The sequence below is a fragment of the Antedon bifida genome, chromosome 8 (genome assembly GCF_963402885.1).
Source record: "Antedon bifida chromosome 8, ecAntBifi1.1, whole genome shotgun sequence".
NCBI lineage: Eukaryota > Metazoa > Echinodermata > Crinoidea > Comatulida > Antedonidae > Antedon > Antedon bifida.
In genome coordinates this window covers 23636544-23655244 of record NC_136233.1, presented here as the reverse complement: position 1 = coordinate 23655244, position 18701 = coordinate 23636544, and the positions used below count along the sequence as shown (strand labels likewise).

Genomic DNA, 18701 nt, shown 5'->3' with positions numbered 1-18701 from the left:
ATTTCTTAACTATAGGGCCTATATATTATCATTTCTTAACATAAGACATTGAAAACAACCAATGGAACAATAGACATATGAAAATAACAATGTACCTTTTGGTTCGATGTCGGCGTTTATCTGGAAACAAACAATATCGAATAATTATGACGAATTATTAACATTTTAAACATTTTGCTCACGACTATTAAGAGATAATTATAATATTTCTTAAAAAGATGTTTGGTAATTGACAATAAAACCAAGACATTCTATGTGTCTCAAAATATACATTTCATAATCGATAATATTAATTGTATGTATCTCGTTTTCATGGAACGAGGCCTATTATACGTTACACAATTATCAAAACATCATTCGATGTGAGCTATGACTTAGTATTTAGCCATGGTATTAGATATTATACCAACTTATTTTGTCACACACTTACTTAAGTAATACATGACTAAAATCACACATAATGCTGTGGCGATGCAGGAACAAATAACAACGATAAACACCTCACCCATTGTTAATGCAGATGTTAGTACTGTAAGAAAGATAATAATATAAATTTGCTCATATAAGTGTTGACTGTCACTAATGTTGTAGGCCATCATGTTCATAATAGTATGCATGAATAGCATTGTTATCATTATTATACATTATTGTTGTTAGACTCACTATCTACATAGACTTCTACCGTCTCTCTATTCCTTCCAAGAGAATTGTTCACAACAAATGTGTAGTTTGTCAAAAGTCCCGTGTCTGATTTGTGGAAAAACAGTTCCAAATATGGATTTGTCTCGCCTTCGATGACGTCACCATCGCTATCTAACCACTGGTAGGTTCCAGCTGGTTCAGCGTCAAATTCGAATTCAAGCCAATACGTTTCATAGGGATAGACAATGACTGGTTTTAATGGGTAAATCTTAGGAGCATCTGGAGGCAAAATCAGAAAAGTTAAGATTTTAGAAATTGAGAAATATACTTCGACAGATTGACAGAGGGCGTGCTATTTAATATACCGGCCCGTATTGAAGATAAAGATAACTCGAGATTTTAATATACTGTAACCAATAGGCCTATATATTTTCCTGAAAATCAATAGGCATATGGTCTGTAAGAATAGTTTGAAATAGTTTGAAATTTGAAGACGTACGTCATGTTGCAAGTGCACGACAAACGTACATACAAACATACAAGCAAACATTACACAGTATATTTGAAAATAATAAGTAGTATTGCAAAAACAATAAAACAAAATTGTTCACAAAATAATTGTTTTTTTAAATTTAATTTCAAAACATATACGTAACAAGATAACAGAAAAAAGTGATTGCAGTTCGTTTTATCAGGTATTTCTTTTATATCATACTCACAAATCACCGTTAAATTATCGGAATCGGAGAAATGTTGCTCAATTCCGTTACCGGCCAAACAACGGTAATCTCCTGTATCTTCCTTCTCCGCATTAGTAATCCACATTCCGTTATAGGCATCGTAGTATCTGTGTTGATCCGGAATCATTTCTCGAGAACCTTTCCAAACAGTAAAATTAGCTTTAGGATAGCTTGATTGTACGAAACAGGAAAATTTAGTAGTTTTTCCAATTTCAACTCTCTTTGGGTTTATTTCCATAGTTACAGGTAAAGCAAAATCTGAGAGAAAGAATGTAAACCAGTTAATGTGTGTAAGTGTATGTAAGGATTGCTGGTATAATAATTAATATTTACAAAAATACTTTGTGTAAATAGTTTGTGTATAAAATACTTTATATTGGTGGTTATGATGCTTGGCTACCAATTCAAGCGTCCTGGGTTCAAGTCCTGTCATATGTCAGGATTTTTTCTAATGCCAAATAATTACAACTCCACTCCCAAAGACTTGTAATAAGACTTTGTTTATGTAGAGCATCTTGGGTATGTTTGTCTTGTGAACAGGATTGCCACCTTTAAGAAGGATAGTGAATGAATTCGCTATTTGGTTATTCTTGGCAAAAAAACAACCAATGGTATAAAATAGATGGTAAATACCTTCTGGACACATTGTTAATTGCAAACCAGATGAACATTTACAATCATACACAATAGCCAGGTCTACATACACTCAACATATTATAGCAAGAATACTGTAATCATTGACGTCACATTAAAAATGATATTTTGTAGATTCTATTGAAATAATGTTATAATAGCTATCAATCATAAGTCAGTTTTGATTGATTGATTGAAATATATATTTATACTGGGTAACCTCTTCAGTCAAAGACTGGTCTCCCAGAGGGCCTAGTTCTTGTTTCAAACATGTAAGTTATGACTTGTATTTCATGCTTTCAGATTTGAATGAAATCTTGTTTATGAATAAATTATCTCAAACACACACACAAAAAAAATAAAATAGAATACTGTAATCTTTGACGTCACAATAAAAAGGATATTTTGTAGATTCTTTTGAATGATTGAAAGTGTAATTTTAGTATCAAATCAGGCACAATGTACTCCAAAATAGCAATCTGTATAGTGATACTAATACTTACGAATAACAGTAAAATTTGTTGTTTTATTATTCTCAATACTATTTACAGAACTCTTAACTTGACATTTGTATTGTCCGGCGTCATATCTGGACACATTGTAGATAAGTAAAGTTGCTGAATCTATGATGTCATAACGTGTTTTATCTATAATGATTCCAGAACCGTTGTCGTCTATGTCCGGTTCTGAAGCTACAGTGTAATAGTAATTCCCAATTCGAGTGTACCAGATAATATCAACATTGTCTGTATAATTGTGCAATGTGTAGTTACAGAACAGTTCGGCGTTTTCCCCTTCTACAGCAGTTACATAATCGGAGATAACAATTGTGATCAATTGGTCTGAAAGAAAAATATTAAGACTTTATACAGCTCTTCTACAAGTCTATCAAACTTTAAGTAGAAAAAAAGTGATATGCCCATATATGGACATGATAATGTCACTACTATTTGGGCATATCACTACCATATTTATAACATAATGTCTTTGAAACCGATTAAAAGACATTTCTTTCTTCTCTTTGGTAGGTTTGTCCCACTTTTATTCTCTTCATATAAATATAATTATGCATAAAATATATAAATAAAATAGGGTTAGTACACTACTAACTAATACTCTTGTTATATATTCATTTTATTCATTTTCTCATGTATGATTTTAATTCTTGCAAACATTCTTTCTAAAACTTTCTTATATAATAAAATCAATATTACAATAGTATTAATTTGTCTTACCTTGACAGTGTATTTGTTTGTAAGTAGTAAATATTATGAAAAATGACAATAATTTCATTTTGTTCTGTGGATGATAAAAAAAAAAGAGAAAAAAAGCGTTACAAAAACCGAAACATACCGAAGTATACCGAAATATACCGAAACATACCGAAATATCCCGAAATAAAAACCGAAATATACTGAATTTATTAAGGAATATGTCAATCTTGATAATATATTGCTTAATTGACTTTAAATGTCAATTTTGTAAAAATGAAAATGATATTTCTGTCATTAATTCCTAAATTATATTCTACTGTCAAATTTGATAGAAAACGCTCTTTCACATACGTTTGATACAACTTATATTATCAGGCTAAAAAACTTCTATTCTTCTATTATAAACTGAAAGCAGTAGACAATAATGGTTGACAACACAAATTAACATCGCTTATTACCACCGTGAAGCACATCATCTTTGGTTAACTTCACATTTTAATTACTAAGTCGTTTGCTTAAGTTCAATCACTATCATTCAATCTTAGTTTATTATTTGTGTACTTAAAGCAGTGATAGTTGACAATCGTTGCAAGATGAAAGATCACTATTACATTTAATAATCAATAAGTCTAATTAAACCGGTTATAATATTGAATATTCGTTGATGGATTAGGTACTGTCTTTTTATTATTACCGTCAACCTTGGTAAACTGTGTTCGTGTGTAGATGCGACGCTTGTAACTTCTCAAGATCTTTATTAGGGTTTCTAGAGTACACATATTGTCATTGTCATTTAAACAGTAGTGTGTACATTGAAAGAGTGATTAGTTAATAAGGTATAGCAATCAATAATTATCAACATTGTGTTTTATAATATAAACTTTGACAGAATTATGAAATTGCAAATGTATTAAAAGCATAGACGTGCATTTGAAAATGTACCTTCATATGTAAACTTGTCACCCATTTTTAAGTAGGGTTTGTGAGTAGAAAGTGTAATAGTATTCAATTTCTAAATAAGAAATATTATCCAGTCGTATCCACCCATTTAAAACATTTTTAGTCAATAATTTAAAGGCACAAAATGTCCAGATATTAGAAACACATTTGGTGATTCATTTGGTTCAAATCCTTCAATAATTTCAAATTCGTTGGTATTTCTAATTCCAAGGTATAGCATAGGGTCCTCATAGCTCGAATGGTACTGTCGAATTATCACAATATAAACAACACTGGTATCTGATGGTTAACAAACAGCAACACTTGGTACGTTAGATCCCAAACACACACAGTCTATGTCTCTGTCTCAATTGCAAAATTAAATAATTATTGTTCGATGTTAACTTATTTAAGTTAATCGATATCCTCACATTGTAGTGATCGCAAAAGCAATTCATTTAACTTACCTTGAATCTCTCCATGTTCCCAATACGTAACTTCATCCAGTTATTTATAACTCCAAATAAATAGTTCAAATCAAAGTGACCTTTAGTATCTCGTGAGTAATTTCATCGTTATCTATTTATATAATAAAGGGCGTATAGGCCTCTGTATATAATCGCCAAATCTGTGTCGTGTATGGTTGCTTCTAGCCCAAACGTTTCTTAAATTGTACCTGTTCACCTTTTTAGTGGATCGGCAAAAGTTAATTCAGTGCTTAAATACTAACAATACTATATGTCTAATCTATTTCCATTACCGTACATTATGTTAAAAAGTTGGTATAATGATTTTTTAAGTCTGTGACTTAGCGGGCGCACATCATTTTTTGGTAGTTATCACAACTGGCTTCAGAAGGCTTTCCTTCGGGCATGCGTCCTTTAGTCATTCTAATATCGATTATAAGTTCACTAATTAATATTGTTCCAAAATAAATTTACTTACCGCTTGATAAATTTGACGAATAAAATCAGTTTGAAAAAGCTCTAGATTTGTAGCAATCTTTGTTTTAAATAGGATAAATATTATTTTATCAACATGTTTATTTCTATTAGAAATTTGATATAAGCCGATAGAGTATTATTTCATCAACATATTTATTTTATTATCCATCTGATATCTATTTATCAAGACATATCTGTTTTCAATAATACAATATTCCATAAAATATGACATTTTATTATATTATGGTAAAATCGGTATGGCGTGAAATTGTAAATAGAGCTTCGGTTCGAATCGCATGTCTAATACTTAATTAAGTCACGTAGTAAAGAGTATATTACAATTGTTATTAAATAAAAAGCTTGTCTTGCGCATGTGTTATTGAAAAGGATCATAAATAGATTTTTTGCAACAGAAGGAAATCGATCGATAGAAACAAATATAATGATTGTTAGTCTGTAGTCATTGCATAAATATTTGTAGAATAAATCATTCTTTGAACAGGTGATGCTAAAGTTCAACATAATACTTAATCCACTCAGCTGTTAATAAGCCTGGTAGTATGATAATTAGACTGCTACAAACGAAATAATTCCGGTGACGTCTTTTATTGTGGCCCGTCCTCTGCACGGCCTAGCATCGTTATTCTCGATCTTTTCAATTTTATCGAGGGACTTAATTTTTGGATGGACGTTCTTAGATCTTGATGCTGTACGGTAAGTTGAACGCTAAGTTAAATATTATGTTTATTGTGATATAGATTTATAAATCTAGGTAATAGGCATATTTGGTTCAGGAGTTATTAACGATGTACTGCATGCATACATAATAGCTTTATTTTTACATCTCTTCATATTTTAAACAAAAAAAAACTCCCCAAAAACACAGAGACATATGAAAGCATCAGAATATCTTGTATTGTTCGTTGCCTTCTAAGAATTCTGGAAAAACCAAAAATCAAATCTTTCTAATTAATAAGCCACACACATAATTCATTTAGCCCACCATAGTGTTTTTGTTCAAAATTATAAAGTGGAATAATAAGACGCATTATCAGTAAGTTTGAACATCTAATCTACATTTTTATTTGATTTTACAGGGAACATGCGACGTATGCTTTATTTAATGGTCTTGTTGATAGCAGCTGTAGGTGCGTAATTTTTCTATTTGGCCTAGTTCTGTATTTTTGAACATTTTTTAAAAACATCTTTTAAGATGCTTTAAAACATTGAGTAAGCATTAAGTTTAATAGGCTACTTAGGTATTTAAATGCATTGTGTATTTAGTTATTCAAGTGACATCTCTGTACAACGATATAAGTCGTAATAAGTATGTGAATAATATAATGGAAAATAATATTTCACAAGGAAATACACAATTTCAGAAGTCCAAAAACAAGAACTATATATTATTTTCATTATTGTATTTAGTTATTCTATAAGTGACATCTCTGTACAACGATATAAGCCTTAATAAATATGTGAATAATATAATGGAAAAAAATATTTCACATGGAAATACACAATTTCAAGTAAAAAAAACAAGAACTATATTATCTTCATTATTGCTATTATTGACCCAGTAATAAGGTTTGGTTGAATTACTTGTAAACCATATTGATAATTAATTAAACAGTTTGTGACATGTTGTTATTAGCGCACATACTAAGAATCACAGTCTAATGGACTTAAGTCGATTGGAACAATCAATTACAAACGTCATAGTTTTAGTTCTTACGATCAGTTGCTAACAGAATTTACAGCAGTTTAATTGTACATCGCATTTCTTATCGTACACTGCGACCTATATTTAACTAGTGTAGTTTAACTATTAAATATATACAGCTCCCACATGGCGTATAAAAACGATACAAGACATCTAAAACCTGTATCATGACAAAACTCTATTATGCCTGTAAATGTAATAATCATAATTAATGTTACTATCATTAATGTTTTTATCTTTATAAATTCGTCTTTATCATCATCTTTATTATTATTATTTCCATCATTATCTATCATCCTGATTTTGACGTTTTTGCGTCAACACTGTCATAATTAAAATCACAACAAACATTGAAAGAACAACCAACTACTTTACTTTTGAGTGTACTAAACCAAATTGAATTTCTTTGTAGAAATTTATGCGGACTTAAACACCAAAACAAATTCAACCCAACAAGCTATAGAGGGTGCAAACACTACCTTAGTCTGTACGTTCACACCAGAGGACGGTATTGACATAACATGGAGTTATATTGATGAAAGTGATGTAGGCCTACACAACGGTAAACTGTTAATATCCAGAAATGAAGTATTATATAAACGATATGATCTAGTTGATCAAGCTAGTCTGCTGATTAGCAATGTTCGACAAAGTGACGCTGGTACCTATAAATGTAGTATCTACAGCTCAGCTGATTATCAGTTGTATTCGTCATCAGTTACACTGAATGTCTTGTGTAAGTATTATATTATTGCTAAATGCACGCACATCGTTTTACTCTGTGTTTTATGAATCTCATGTTTAATTGTATGCGATGTTTTACTGGTGAAACAAAGCTGTTTGTATGGAATAGAAGTTACACTTGCGAATGATTGACCCAGAAAATGTAATAACTTGTTTTATGTACATATTAATGGTCTACGGTAAATGTTCAGAAGATGAGATGAGATGGCATTCATCATTTATTAGAGTTAGACCTATAAGCTACCAATAAAGAAGACGTAATGTTTTTGTTTATTTTGGAGAATACAAAATGAATAATATATAACAATTTGTTACACAAATCTATACACATTAAATAGGGATAGAGAAGCCGCATATTGAGTTACCTAGCAACACGATCAGTGAGGGTGAAGTTGCCACTCTGGTTTGTTCCACGTCCGCTGACCCTACTGCAACCTACAAGTGGCTCCGTGAAGGCTATGCAATCCAGTCGAATCATCCTAGATACGTCCAGTCGTCTACAACCGGCGTGCTCACTGTATACCACGCAGGTTATGAAGACTTTACATCATTTTCGTGTATTGCGTCAAATTCGGCTGGATCGAAGACTAGCGAAGAAGTAATATTGAACGTACATTGTATGTCTTTCGCACTAATTAAGCCATCTCATTAAGTCTCTCACTAATTACGTCATCTCATTTCCATCTATTAGATTCAATCTGGCAAACCATCAGTATCGTCATCAATAATCATTGTATCATTAATGTTAACATTCATTTCAGCTTCAGTATATTATGGCAGGATTAAGACAACCACGTATGCTGTGACTGTCACTACAATCTCCATTTATTATTTTACTTCTACGCTCTTACTTAGCTTGTCTAACTGTGTCACGCTCCTTACTTAGCTTGTCTAACTTTGTCTAATTAAGATTTACAATCAACAAACTTTCTACTTATTTCCAGAGCTTTGCAATATTTAACTTTGCTTAAACTGTCATGTTGTTGACAATGAGTAACTTATTCCTCTTTCTTACAATATTGTATTTTCCTCATTGTCATTTCTTTTGCTCACTTTTTTTTACTCACTGTTTGTTTTTGGCAAGTCTAACTGCAGATTCAAACGGTACTCACCGTTTTCACAGGCTACGTTTTTGGCACATGTTGCTCCCATTGATTAATTCATTTTATAAACATTGCATTTACTCTTTTTTGGCTTAAAACTCGTCTCAACAGTGCTTTACCATGTCATCCTCTGCTTAAATTGGGTATGATGGTAAATGATGATTCTCGACCATCCACTCTCACCCTCTCCACTTCATTTACCATATACTGATCGTCTGCGACATAATCTGATTTTGGTTCAGACTCAGTTCTTCATCTTAACATTCATCGACACGTTGCAAATAGTTGAATAAAATAAATTTATATTTCTGAACACCTTTGTATCTTTAAAATTACTATTATTGTTCTAATTCGTGTAGAATCGTTCCAATACTCATCATAGGTAACTCAAACGAGAAACAAATTTCAAACGAGACTAAAGTTGTAGCGTACCATACAGACAATTGTTTCTTCTTACAGATATTCCTAGATTCTCAATTCGGAAACAAGGAAACTCCATACGATGTATTCCATATGGAAACCCTGCAATAGATCAGGTAGATTACTACATCAATGGTACTAAGCAACCAGACTTAGAACAAGTTACAATTGATGGACAATTTTGTAATACAGTTACGTGTTCGGCTGAAAACGATGCCGGAAAGGGAAATAGAACTGAATTGTACTGCCCAACAGGTATGTTTGTATTCTATTAAGAAACATACTTTATCATATCATCTACCATCTGAGGTCCATGACAGTCCTATTCCTACATACTACTCTATTGTTTCTTCTTTTAGTTCAGAATATGTATTATTATTTTTTAATCTATAGAATAGATATCCTCATCTTATTTTTCAGTCATACAGTATTTTCAACAATTTCTTCTTCTTCTCTACTTCTATTAATAGAACGCCAACTTTCTATAAACCCCTACACCGGCAATGCCTACAATACTTGTGTGTTACATTAGACTATAATTATATAAAGTTATAGATTTTTTTTTTAAATCCTAACAATATGTATTTTATTTTTTTCAGTAAAGACTGCACCCGAGAAACCCAAAGGTAAGTTTTAACTGAAGCTACATATCACCTCAATTTTATATTGGTAGACCAGCAATGGTACACACAACTAAATGAAAAGTAATGTGGTAGGGCTTACTAAAAGGTAATGAGCAATGAGCAATTTTCCGCGGTGCAGTAGCAAAAGAAAATGCCTAAAGGTTGTTTTTCTAGATGATCCAAATTGTAAATGTCTGCGTTTTATTGTTAGATCTTGGTAATCAAACGCTTGTTGGTGTTCTGACGTCAATCTTGATATTCTTGTCATTATCTGTTGTTATGGTAATAGTCTACCTCGCTTTGCGACCCGGCCCAGGTAAGACAATTTGTGTAATCCTAAAACTACTAACTTATAATAGGCTTTGTAATATAGGTCTAATAATTATTGAATACATGTTAATTAAGTTATATTATCATTTAATTTTTAAGATTTCGAACAGAAAGAAGGACGATATGATGATCTATTCGACGGACCGTCGCCAGTATGAAGTTGTATAACAATATATGTATTCTTCTGTATGAAACTTTGTGTGTAAGATATATGTACATAATTCATAACCAATTTTGTCTACATCGTAAGAACTACGATGACGTCATCCTCTCAACGATAACATAATGATATTGAGTTTATACAGCTGAAATGGCACTATTTCTTGGACGATGTCTCTTTTAAAACAGGAGAAAATGTTCGTTTATGTTTTATAAATGAATTAACTTTCAGTTTGTTAATTTTATCAATGAATAAAATAAGTTTTGGAAGATGTTTTGTAAGTTTACACAGAAGCGCTGTGCAATATGGGTGCATAGCAATTGAAGTATTTGTTTAATTTACAGTACTATGGTGATGACATAGAAAATGTAAATTCTTTAAATTGAAATACATTTTTTTTCTAAGATGTAAATTCGTTTAGTTGTTAGTTTGTGTGTGAAATTATGTAACTTTTTTCAATAAATTATACTACATTCTGTTGTAGCTCGTTGTCTTTGTGTAATAAATAATTTAGATTGATATCAGTCAATCGGAGATAAATATTCATGACGTAATTTCATAGTTGAATCGTACTCGCTTCCGGTAAACTTTAAACTTTTCCAAACTATGAAACGCGGTTCCCGTAATAAAATAAACATTATTTTTAAATGTCACGATCATTAACATACAAATAGCACATGTTAGAATAATGCTCTTACGTGAGTATTGTTTAACTGGCGCACTTTGGAACCAAATGTTGAATGTAGTCAGCAGTCTGTACTCAATCAGTTCAAGATTCGAATGTAACCGTCAACAATGGCTGTCGTGTTTGCACACTTAGTAATATGTGTCGTGTGTATATTATCAGGTAGGTACTATTCATTTGTACCATAATTGGACAGCTGGTATTTAAGTTGTTTGACTGGCTAACCCTCTAACTTTGTATTATTGATTTGGTAGATTTTGGACCTGAAACACGAACTTAACAATCGTAGAGTGAACTTAAATCGCCCAGTGACCCCTCATGCCACGCCCATAAATTAGAATGTAATTTGTAAAGTATATGTACAGTAGAATACCCATTTTAGTTATTATTTAATATTTAATTTCAGATCTTACAGCGTGTTCAGAAGTATCACGTAATTGTAAGTAAACACGTTAATACTCTGTGCCCTATTTTATTTACTTGCTTTATTACATTGCATGTATACTATGCGATATTAGACAATTACGTTTCTTATTTTATTTGGGTCGTGATTTTTTTTACAGATAAGACAATTATTGAGATAAATGATAGTGTTGTAAACGAAGGAGAACAAGTTGAGATAACGTGTAAGACCGAAACAAATAAAACAGTGGAAAATGTCACATGGTACCATGGTAACAAGATCATTAACGTGGATGATCCACGTTTCTCACAAAACGATGACGTCACATCATTGATGATCAATGAAGTTGATAGGAAAGATGCTGGTAACTACAGTTGTCAGACGGTAATTAACAAAACTAGAACGACTTCTTGGAACTTTGCCTCGCTAAAAGTTAACTGTAAGTGGAAAGAAATTTATAAAAAAGAAAGGAGAGTTTAAAATACGCTTGCGTTGCGTCTCTAGTGTGAACCAAGCCTAAATTACTTTCTATTACTGTTTGAATTATTATTTAATTTTACAGATATTGAATTTGTGACAACAGAGTTTGACAACAACCATGTAATATGCGAGGTGATTAGTTATCCTAATCCAGCCACTGTCAGAGTAGTTGTGAATTCAAACACGTTAAAGTCTGCAGACAACAAGATAGAGTTTACACTAACAGAACATGATTCTAGGTATAACGTGTCGTGTGAAGCAACCACACTCAGTGGACAAGTGGTTTTTCACAGTTTTGAAAACGAAGGTAATATATACGTAATATGTTTATTTAAACTCTATTTATCTTTAATTTGTTATCATTAGGACATACCGCAGAATTTCGATACAATTTTCAACAGCAACGTATCAATATACAACGTTCGTCGTGGTTATGACATCATGTTCCGAATTTGTGTATTTTCAGTTCAGTATGTTACTTGTAAACCGTTAATTGAATATGATATTTATTCAAATTTTTTAAATAAAATTGTTTTAAAACTTATGAATAATACAGTGTTCTCATTCTTGTTTCTTTAGATCACAACGAAGATCGTAAGTATTTATTATTGTTCATATAATTTGAATTCATTTGAAAAACATATACTTAGGCCTACTTTAATTATAAACAAATACTGTATATGAGTGATTCGCTGGTGTACCGCACAACATATAGGCCTACTGTATTCAACTTTTGTACTACTCTAGGCTATTATAATATTCCTCTATTTAAAATTATCTAGCGTATAGCAAATATAAACTACAATCTCACCATGTGAAATGAAATTTACTCTTTTCAGCGGTTTTACCTCCAATGGTAGTCATTGGTCTAATATTAGGCGTAGGATCAGTCATACTCTTCATTATACTTACGGTTTTTGTTTGTAAAAAAGGTAAATGTTTAGTTTAATTTAATGTTGTTGCAAAAGAATTTTGTCTATATTTGTGGTATGGAGAAGGAGACTATTTTAACTTTATCAAGGTGACTAATATTACGATGATTAATGACGATGATAATGATTCAGATTGAAATAATGACGACAAAATGTACATTATTTATAAACACATTTAACAATCTATGCTTCTGGTACTGGTACTGGTACTGGTTCAAATAACCGTCTCACAGAGACATCTGGTAGCCATTGACTTAAAGTTGGCATTTGGATGTGTTACTTTTAAATGTAGGCCTACAGTATGAGAGTGACTACTACCAAATTACACAGTCTCAAAACAACTTATAAAACAGTTCATATATACAGTTAAAACATTGCTGGGAATTATAAATTTCTGTTGAAGCAGGCTCTAATGAAGTTGCATCTAGTAAGTTGACTTTGTTGTACAACTCTATCAAGTACTGATGGTATCTTCCGACCTCTTCGTTTACTTTGGGTTGTATGAAAAGTAAGAATTTTTGTAGGATCTTCATTTTCTTTTCTAATTACATGTCCGATCCAGTTGAATTGTTGCTTGTAGACATATTCTTCTAGCGGTTGACAGCCAGTAATTTTGTAGAGATCATCATTATCAATTACGTAACGCCAGTCTATATAGTTTTCATCTGTTTCTTCATCTGAGGATATGTCTACATGGTTTGGTGGGCAGACTCTTTGAAAGCCATTCACTAGCATTCTTCTTAGGAAGGTTTTGTATGTTGTGCTAAGTTTGGACATTTCACTTCCTGTTGCTCTCCAAGCATGGCAACCATAGGTGAGTCTACTCCTAACTAGACCATTAAGAAACATCATTCTTGTTTGTAGGTGGATCGTTCTGTTGGTAAGCAATGCTCTATTCTCTGCAAATGCTCCTTTGGCTGAATTGATTCTGTATTTTACTTCTTGATTTCCAATATGAACATCATTGTAGGTAGCCCATACACCAAGGTATCTAAAGCGTGTTACGTTGTTAATGTGTCTATATAATGTTTTTCATGATCATGATTATTATTATAGTTAAAAAGAGAAGACAAAAGAACACAGAAGTAAAAAAGTAAGTTCTACATAATTATGTATAATAAAGCTCTGATTATGTTTTTAAAAAGTTATACAAAAACTTATTTTTGTTTTTTAGGAACGATGATGGAAGGGTGTCCTATAAACCAGTTCATAGTGAAGACAATGAAGAGATATCTATTAACACTTAAAATTGTATCACATTGTTGTTGATTAAGTAGTATTCTAAGATACTGACCAAAACTGTTTAGCATCACCACGAATCTTATACCGTACGCCGCGTGGATTATGACGTCACGTACACGTGCGTTTTGTTAGACGTTTTAAAGAAATAATTCTCGGAATTTGTCGACATCGTGATGTAGGCGTTTAATTCAATATTATTATGATGACCAAAACAGTAGTTGTTATATGCCTATAGTCATGTTAGATAAAATATAACTTAATATTAAATATATATAAAATATTAACTTAAATATAGTTTGTTGTGTAGAGCTTGGTTTGAGTTGACACGATGCAAAAATAAAATAGTAGTACATTAATAATATTCTTGTCTAACATATATAATTAAGTTAAATATATACAAATTTTAAATGATATTTATCATCTCATGCTACAGACATTTTAAATAAGTATTATATATAGGTCTATAGTTGTTTTGTATTTACATTTCGATTTGTGTATAGGCCCTAAATGGATTAAAGTTAAATAATTCAATATTACAATTAACCAGTGACGACTGATTTGAAATTATTGGTTCTAAGCCTATTTATTCACATAAGAGTGTCAGTTAAAATATTGATACAAATTAAAATTGCAATAAGTTTCATCATGAAGCGTGATGAATAATTCATAACATATAGAAACAAAAACGAAATAAAACACAATGCGGATGTATCACCAACAACGGAACAAATATTAGTCAGTCAACATGTCTCTTCATCGTAAGCACCATAAAACAACTATAAAACAATAACTGTACAAAGTCCTGTACTCAGATGACTACATAGTGTCTTCAACAACAATGCACTCATAACAGTACTCATAAACGTCGTTCTAAAAAACTGAATGAAACAAGAGATGTGTAAGATTAATGCTGGAATATATGTCTTTTTGACAACAACTGTGGTTGGTAAGTTTTGTTATTTTGAATAAATTTTAAGGAACAATTATGATGGTGTGTGAACAGATCTATCTTGATTAGATTACGCCTGTAATACCGCTCATTCTTAGCATGCAACTCTAATGTTGGTAACTACTAAAAAAGGGTCGTTAGTTTTCTATTGTCGTTTCATCACCACCAGGGCCTAAGTTCATACTGGCTCTATCTAGATCAGGCTTGATCTAGATTGGGCCGCGCTAGATTGTTTCCAGGATGGTACCACTACTTATTGCGATTGATAACATGTTAATCATTTAAGAGTTGATAGAAATGATAACAAAGATTGTTGCGAATAATTCCTTTTCTTCGTAAAATTAGGTTGCTTGAGTCAACTACAACTAACAATACCTGAAACTCAAAGTTTTGTTGCTGGTGAAGATGCAGTGTTTTCCTGTAGGTACATCCCTTCAGATGCCACTAGTGTTGATGTCACGTGGTTTAAAGGTGATCTGTTTAACAATGAAGAAAGTTTTATTTCGAGAAGCATCGTAATTAATACACGCGCGTCTCTGGTTGCTGTGGGAAACGGTGAAGCCAGCATGCGCCTGTCTGCGTATTCACGTACCGATGAGGGCGTGTATACTTGCGAGGTTTATGGCAACGTGGCTGGTGCACCCGATAGCAAAAAGAAATCAACAAGGATTACTACAAGAGGTGAGTGTTGCTACAACTTAATGATGCGAGTCATGCTTAAAATCATGCTTAATTCCATGTTTGTTCTTCATGCTCATGTGCATGCTTATATGGATACAATATGAAGATGAGTGAAGTGAAAGATATATACACTAAAAGAACATTTAGATATTCAACCTATAATCATGGTGAAGAGTGAGGAGAAAGGAAAAGTAGATTGATGATTATGTTTTATAATATTTTATTTTAAAATTACTGTATTTGTTTATAAATAGAAAATGATAAACCTGTCTTAGAAATAATCTCTGATGACTTGACTGAAGGTGGATCAGCTACTCTCACATGTGTGACGAATTCGAATACCGATAAGACCACGTGGTATCGTGCGGATCAATTGGTGTCGATTGGTGAAAGATATCAAGCCGATGGTTCTGTATTAAACATTACTGTACTGACAAATGTAGATCACGCTTGGTACAAATGTCAAGTTGAAAGAGAGGCTGACACGTTTGAAAGTGATGCTAAAATGCTGTCCGTTAAGTGTATGTTATATAATTTGCTTAGTTTTTTTTAAAATTTTACCTGAATTATTTGATCTAATAAGGAAATTAAAAGATCAGAATCAACTCCCACATTTATAATAATTTAATAATATTTATATAATATATATTTTTTTATTATATTTTCTTTAAAAAAATGTATATAAATGAATGAAGGAGGTCAGACAAAGAGGAACAAGTTCCTATTACCTAAGAGGTTTCAACAACAAAACAATTAAACAGTATACAAAAATGTACAATGTTGGTTTTTAGAGAGTGGACGAGACAAGGTCAGCAATTATGTTGGGAGACTTCAAATAGTTTAATTCCATAATATTATTAATAATTATTGATGAGAGTAATGAGTTCATTTATTTATTGTAAAACCGTGTCAAGACAGTTTCATCAAACTAAACTTCGACAGTTGTTGTTAAGATGCCGATTGGGCTCCTTCCAGCCACTGGATGGATTGATGTGTAGTCTAGGAGACCAGCCGTTATTGCTTAAGTTGATTGCTTATATTTTTCTTTTAGATACACCAATCCCAAAACTGATATTTAATCAGAACATGGTTGCATGTTCAGGGGAAGACTCATTCCCCCTGCCGACGTCATATACGATATATTTTGATGGGATACAACAAAAACTGACCAATGAAAATGAGGCAATGTTAAATAATGATTGTGTTAATATCACGTGTTTTGTTGAAAACACTGTAGGAACCGGAAGTGACACAGAACTTTGTCCTAAAGGTAAATATTACCATAAATGCACATTTCACACCAGGAAGTGACATCACCCTTGTTTATACTTTTAAAAGTCACATTTCCATGTCCGCCATACCATCACGATATTAAAAACTATAAAATCCTCACTATAATCTTTTACTAACAATGATTATAATTTACACAACTGCAATGATTTGTGTAAGATTTATTGACATTTTACCGTTATACGGGTAACTAGCTAGTTATATATGTTATAAGAAATATATTATGTATTATAGATAAATACTGAATATCATTCCGACTCATTAATGTTGAATGTTATTATGTTTTTTTTCTCAGACATTTTATACCCAGAAAAACAGACAGGTAAGTTGTTGTTATTGGTGCTTACTCATCATCGGCGGCGTCTACCACCATCATACTACAACCAAAATCTCCAAAATTATCTATGTACAGTTAGGCTGTCAGGGGGAAATGGCAAAAGGCTTCCTACTTTCTAGGATTTTTATCAGATAATCTATATTGTTTTGACAACTCTTGCAACATGACCACACTGCTGATTTTGCCATTTGTCCCCTTTACTGTAGATTTACTTTCTATATGATGATTGGGTTCAAAGTTCATATTCATTATTATATTTGTTCTTCACTTGTAGGACTACAAGGGGGTGCTGTTGCCGGTATCACCGTTGGTGTATTGTTATTCTGTGTTATTTTAGGAGTTGTTGTTGTCATACTTTTAAAAGGTAAACAAATATAAAATTCCTTATTGATTATAAATTCGACAACAATGTTTGTGGAATGAACTATACAAAATACATTAACATTAATTCTGTATCCAGCGCAACAATTACTTATCTTTATAAAATAATGTATATTTCACATTATATTTAGGTTTTATTTATAGGCCTATTACTTAATTTCTTTTAATATGTATACATTTACCGTTTTTACCAAATGACTTGACTTTTTTGTTGTAGGTATGTGTTTCCTGCCAACATCTAAAAGTGGAACATTCTCTGTTAAAGATACGTGAGTATTAATTAAAAGTATTAAGAAATGCTTTTTGTTTATAAACACAACTGTCCTTTTTATTATAGTTTATGTATAGGTGACGTCATTTGTTTCATATAAGTACAATACGCTTGAATTATTTATGAAGCCTCCATAAAACTAATATACTATAATAATAGTCATACTACTGTATTATTAATATTATTTAGAATACATTGATAGCAGGTTTGGTTGTTAACTTTGATCATGATTTGTTGCTCTTTTTTTGCAGCGGAGAGAATAAGTGTGAGTGGCCAGGTGGTTCAAATGATAGCGAACAAGACAAGGATACTGTCGAAGATGAAAGCTATGAAAATACCTCCTCAAACTGGATATAGCTAATGGAATCTTGAATATCTGTGGCGACTAGTATGTTTATAACTACAAGAATGATGTTTTCTTTCTTTACTGTATTTTTGTATTCTTACTTTAATTTATTTGCTAAAATTAATAATAATTAGTTTTCTTAATATATAATTAATTTTCACCAAGTGCCTAGTTTTGGTCTGGCTGCACACATATTATGTTAATCTAGTTCCTGGTGTGTAGTTCTACGATATTCTTCTCTTCATTTGTTCTATTGTTTCCCTTATTCCGCTCAGTTGTGGTTGAGTGTGCAGGGACACACTTGTTTGTAAAATATTTTATATTAAATATTGGATTTACGGAATAAGGAAAGTAGTTTATGTTATCATAGTTTTCTATTTTGTTATAACTGAGCCACGTATACCTTTTCAAATGCATTCGTTAAAATAAAAAGTCTTATTTTAAATGAATGACGGCTGGATAGAAATAAATGACGTCTGGATTTAATTA

General features: G+C 31.8%; 3 protein-coding genes across 4 annotated transcripts; all 3 read left to right on the top strand.

Annotated features, from left to right (window-relative positions):
• Positions 1-5607: 5607 nt before the first annotated feature.
• Positions 5608-10698, top strand: LOC144850172 (cell adhesion molecule CEACAM6-like). Of its 2 annotated transcripts, XM_078707398.1 has the most exons (8): positions 5608-5826; positions 6210-6260; positions 7248-7571; positions 7918-8196; positions 9142-9357; positions 9702-9728; positions 9937-10041; positions 10155-10698. In XM_078707398.1, exons 1-8 carry the CDS (start codon positions 5817-5819, stop codon positions 10211-10213), a joined length of 1071 nt encoding a protein of 356 aa, XP_078563524.1. In that variant the 5' UTR covers positions 5608-5816; the 3' UTR covers positions 10214-10698. The 2 variants fall into 2 exon arrangements, with proteins under 2 accessions (XP_078563524.1, XP_078563525.1); XM_078707399.1 differs by lacking the exon at positions 7918-8196.
• Positions 10699-11606: 908 nt separating this feature from the next.
• On the top strand, positions 11607-14026 carry LOC144850348 (uncharacterized). The gene is made up of 6 exons (XM_078707612.1): positions 11607-11742; positions 11866-12090; positions 12363-12377; positions 12623-12715; positions 13772-13808; positions 13890-14026. Exons 1-6 carry the CDS (start codon positions 11637-11639, stop codon positions 13960-13962), a joined length of 549 nt encoding a protein of 182 aa, XP_078563738.1. The 5' UTR covers positions 11607-11636; the 3' UTR covers positions 13963-14026.
• Positions 14027-14846: 820 nt separating this feature from the next.
• LOC144850620 (uncharacterized) lies at positions 14847-18369 on the top strand. The gene is made up of 8 exons (XM_078707950.1): positions 14847-14903; positions 15252-15587; positions 15842-16108; positions 16639-16857; positions 17173-17199; positions 17489-17578; positions 17813-17864; positions 18118-18369. Exons 1-8 carry the CDS (start codon positions 14852-14854, stop codon positions 18221-18223), a joined length of 1149 nt encoding a protein of 382 aa, XP_078564076.1. The 5' UTR covers positions 14847-14851; the 3' UTR covers positions 18224-18369.
• Positions 18370-18701: the final 332 nt, after the last annotated feature.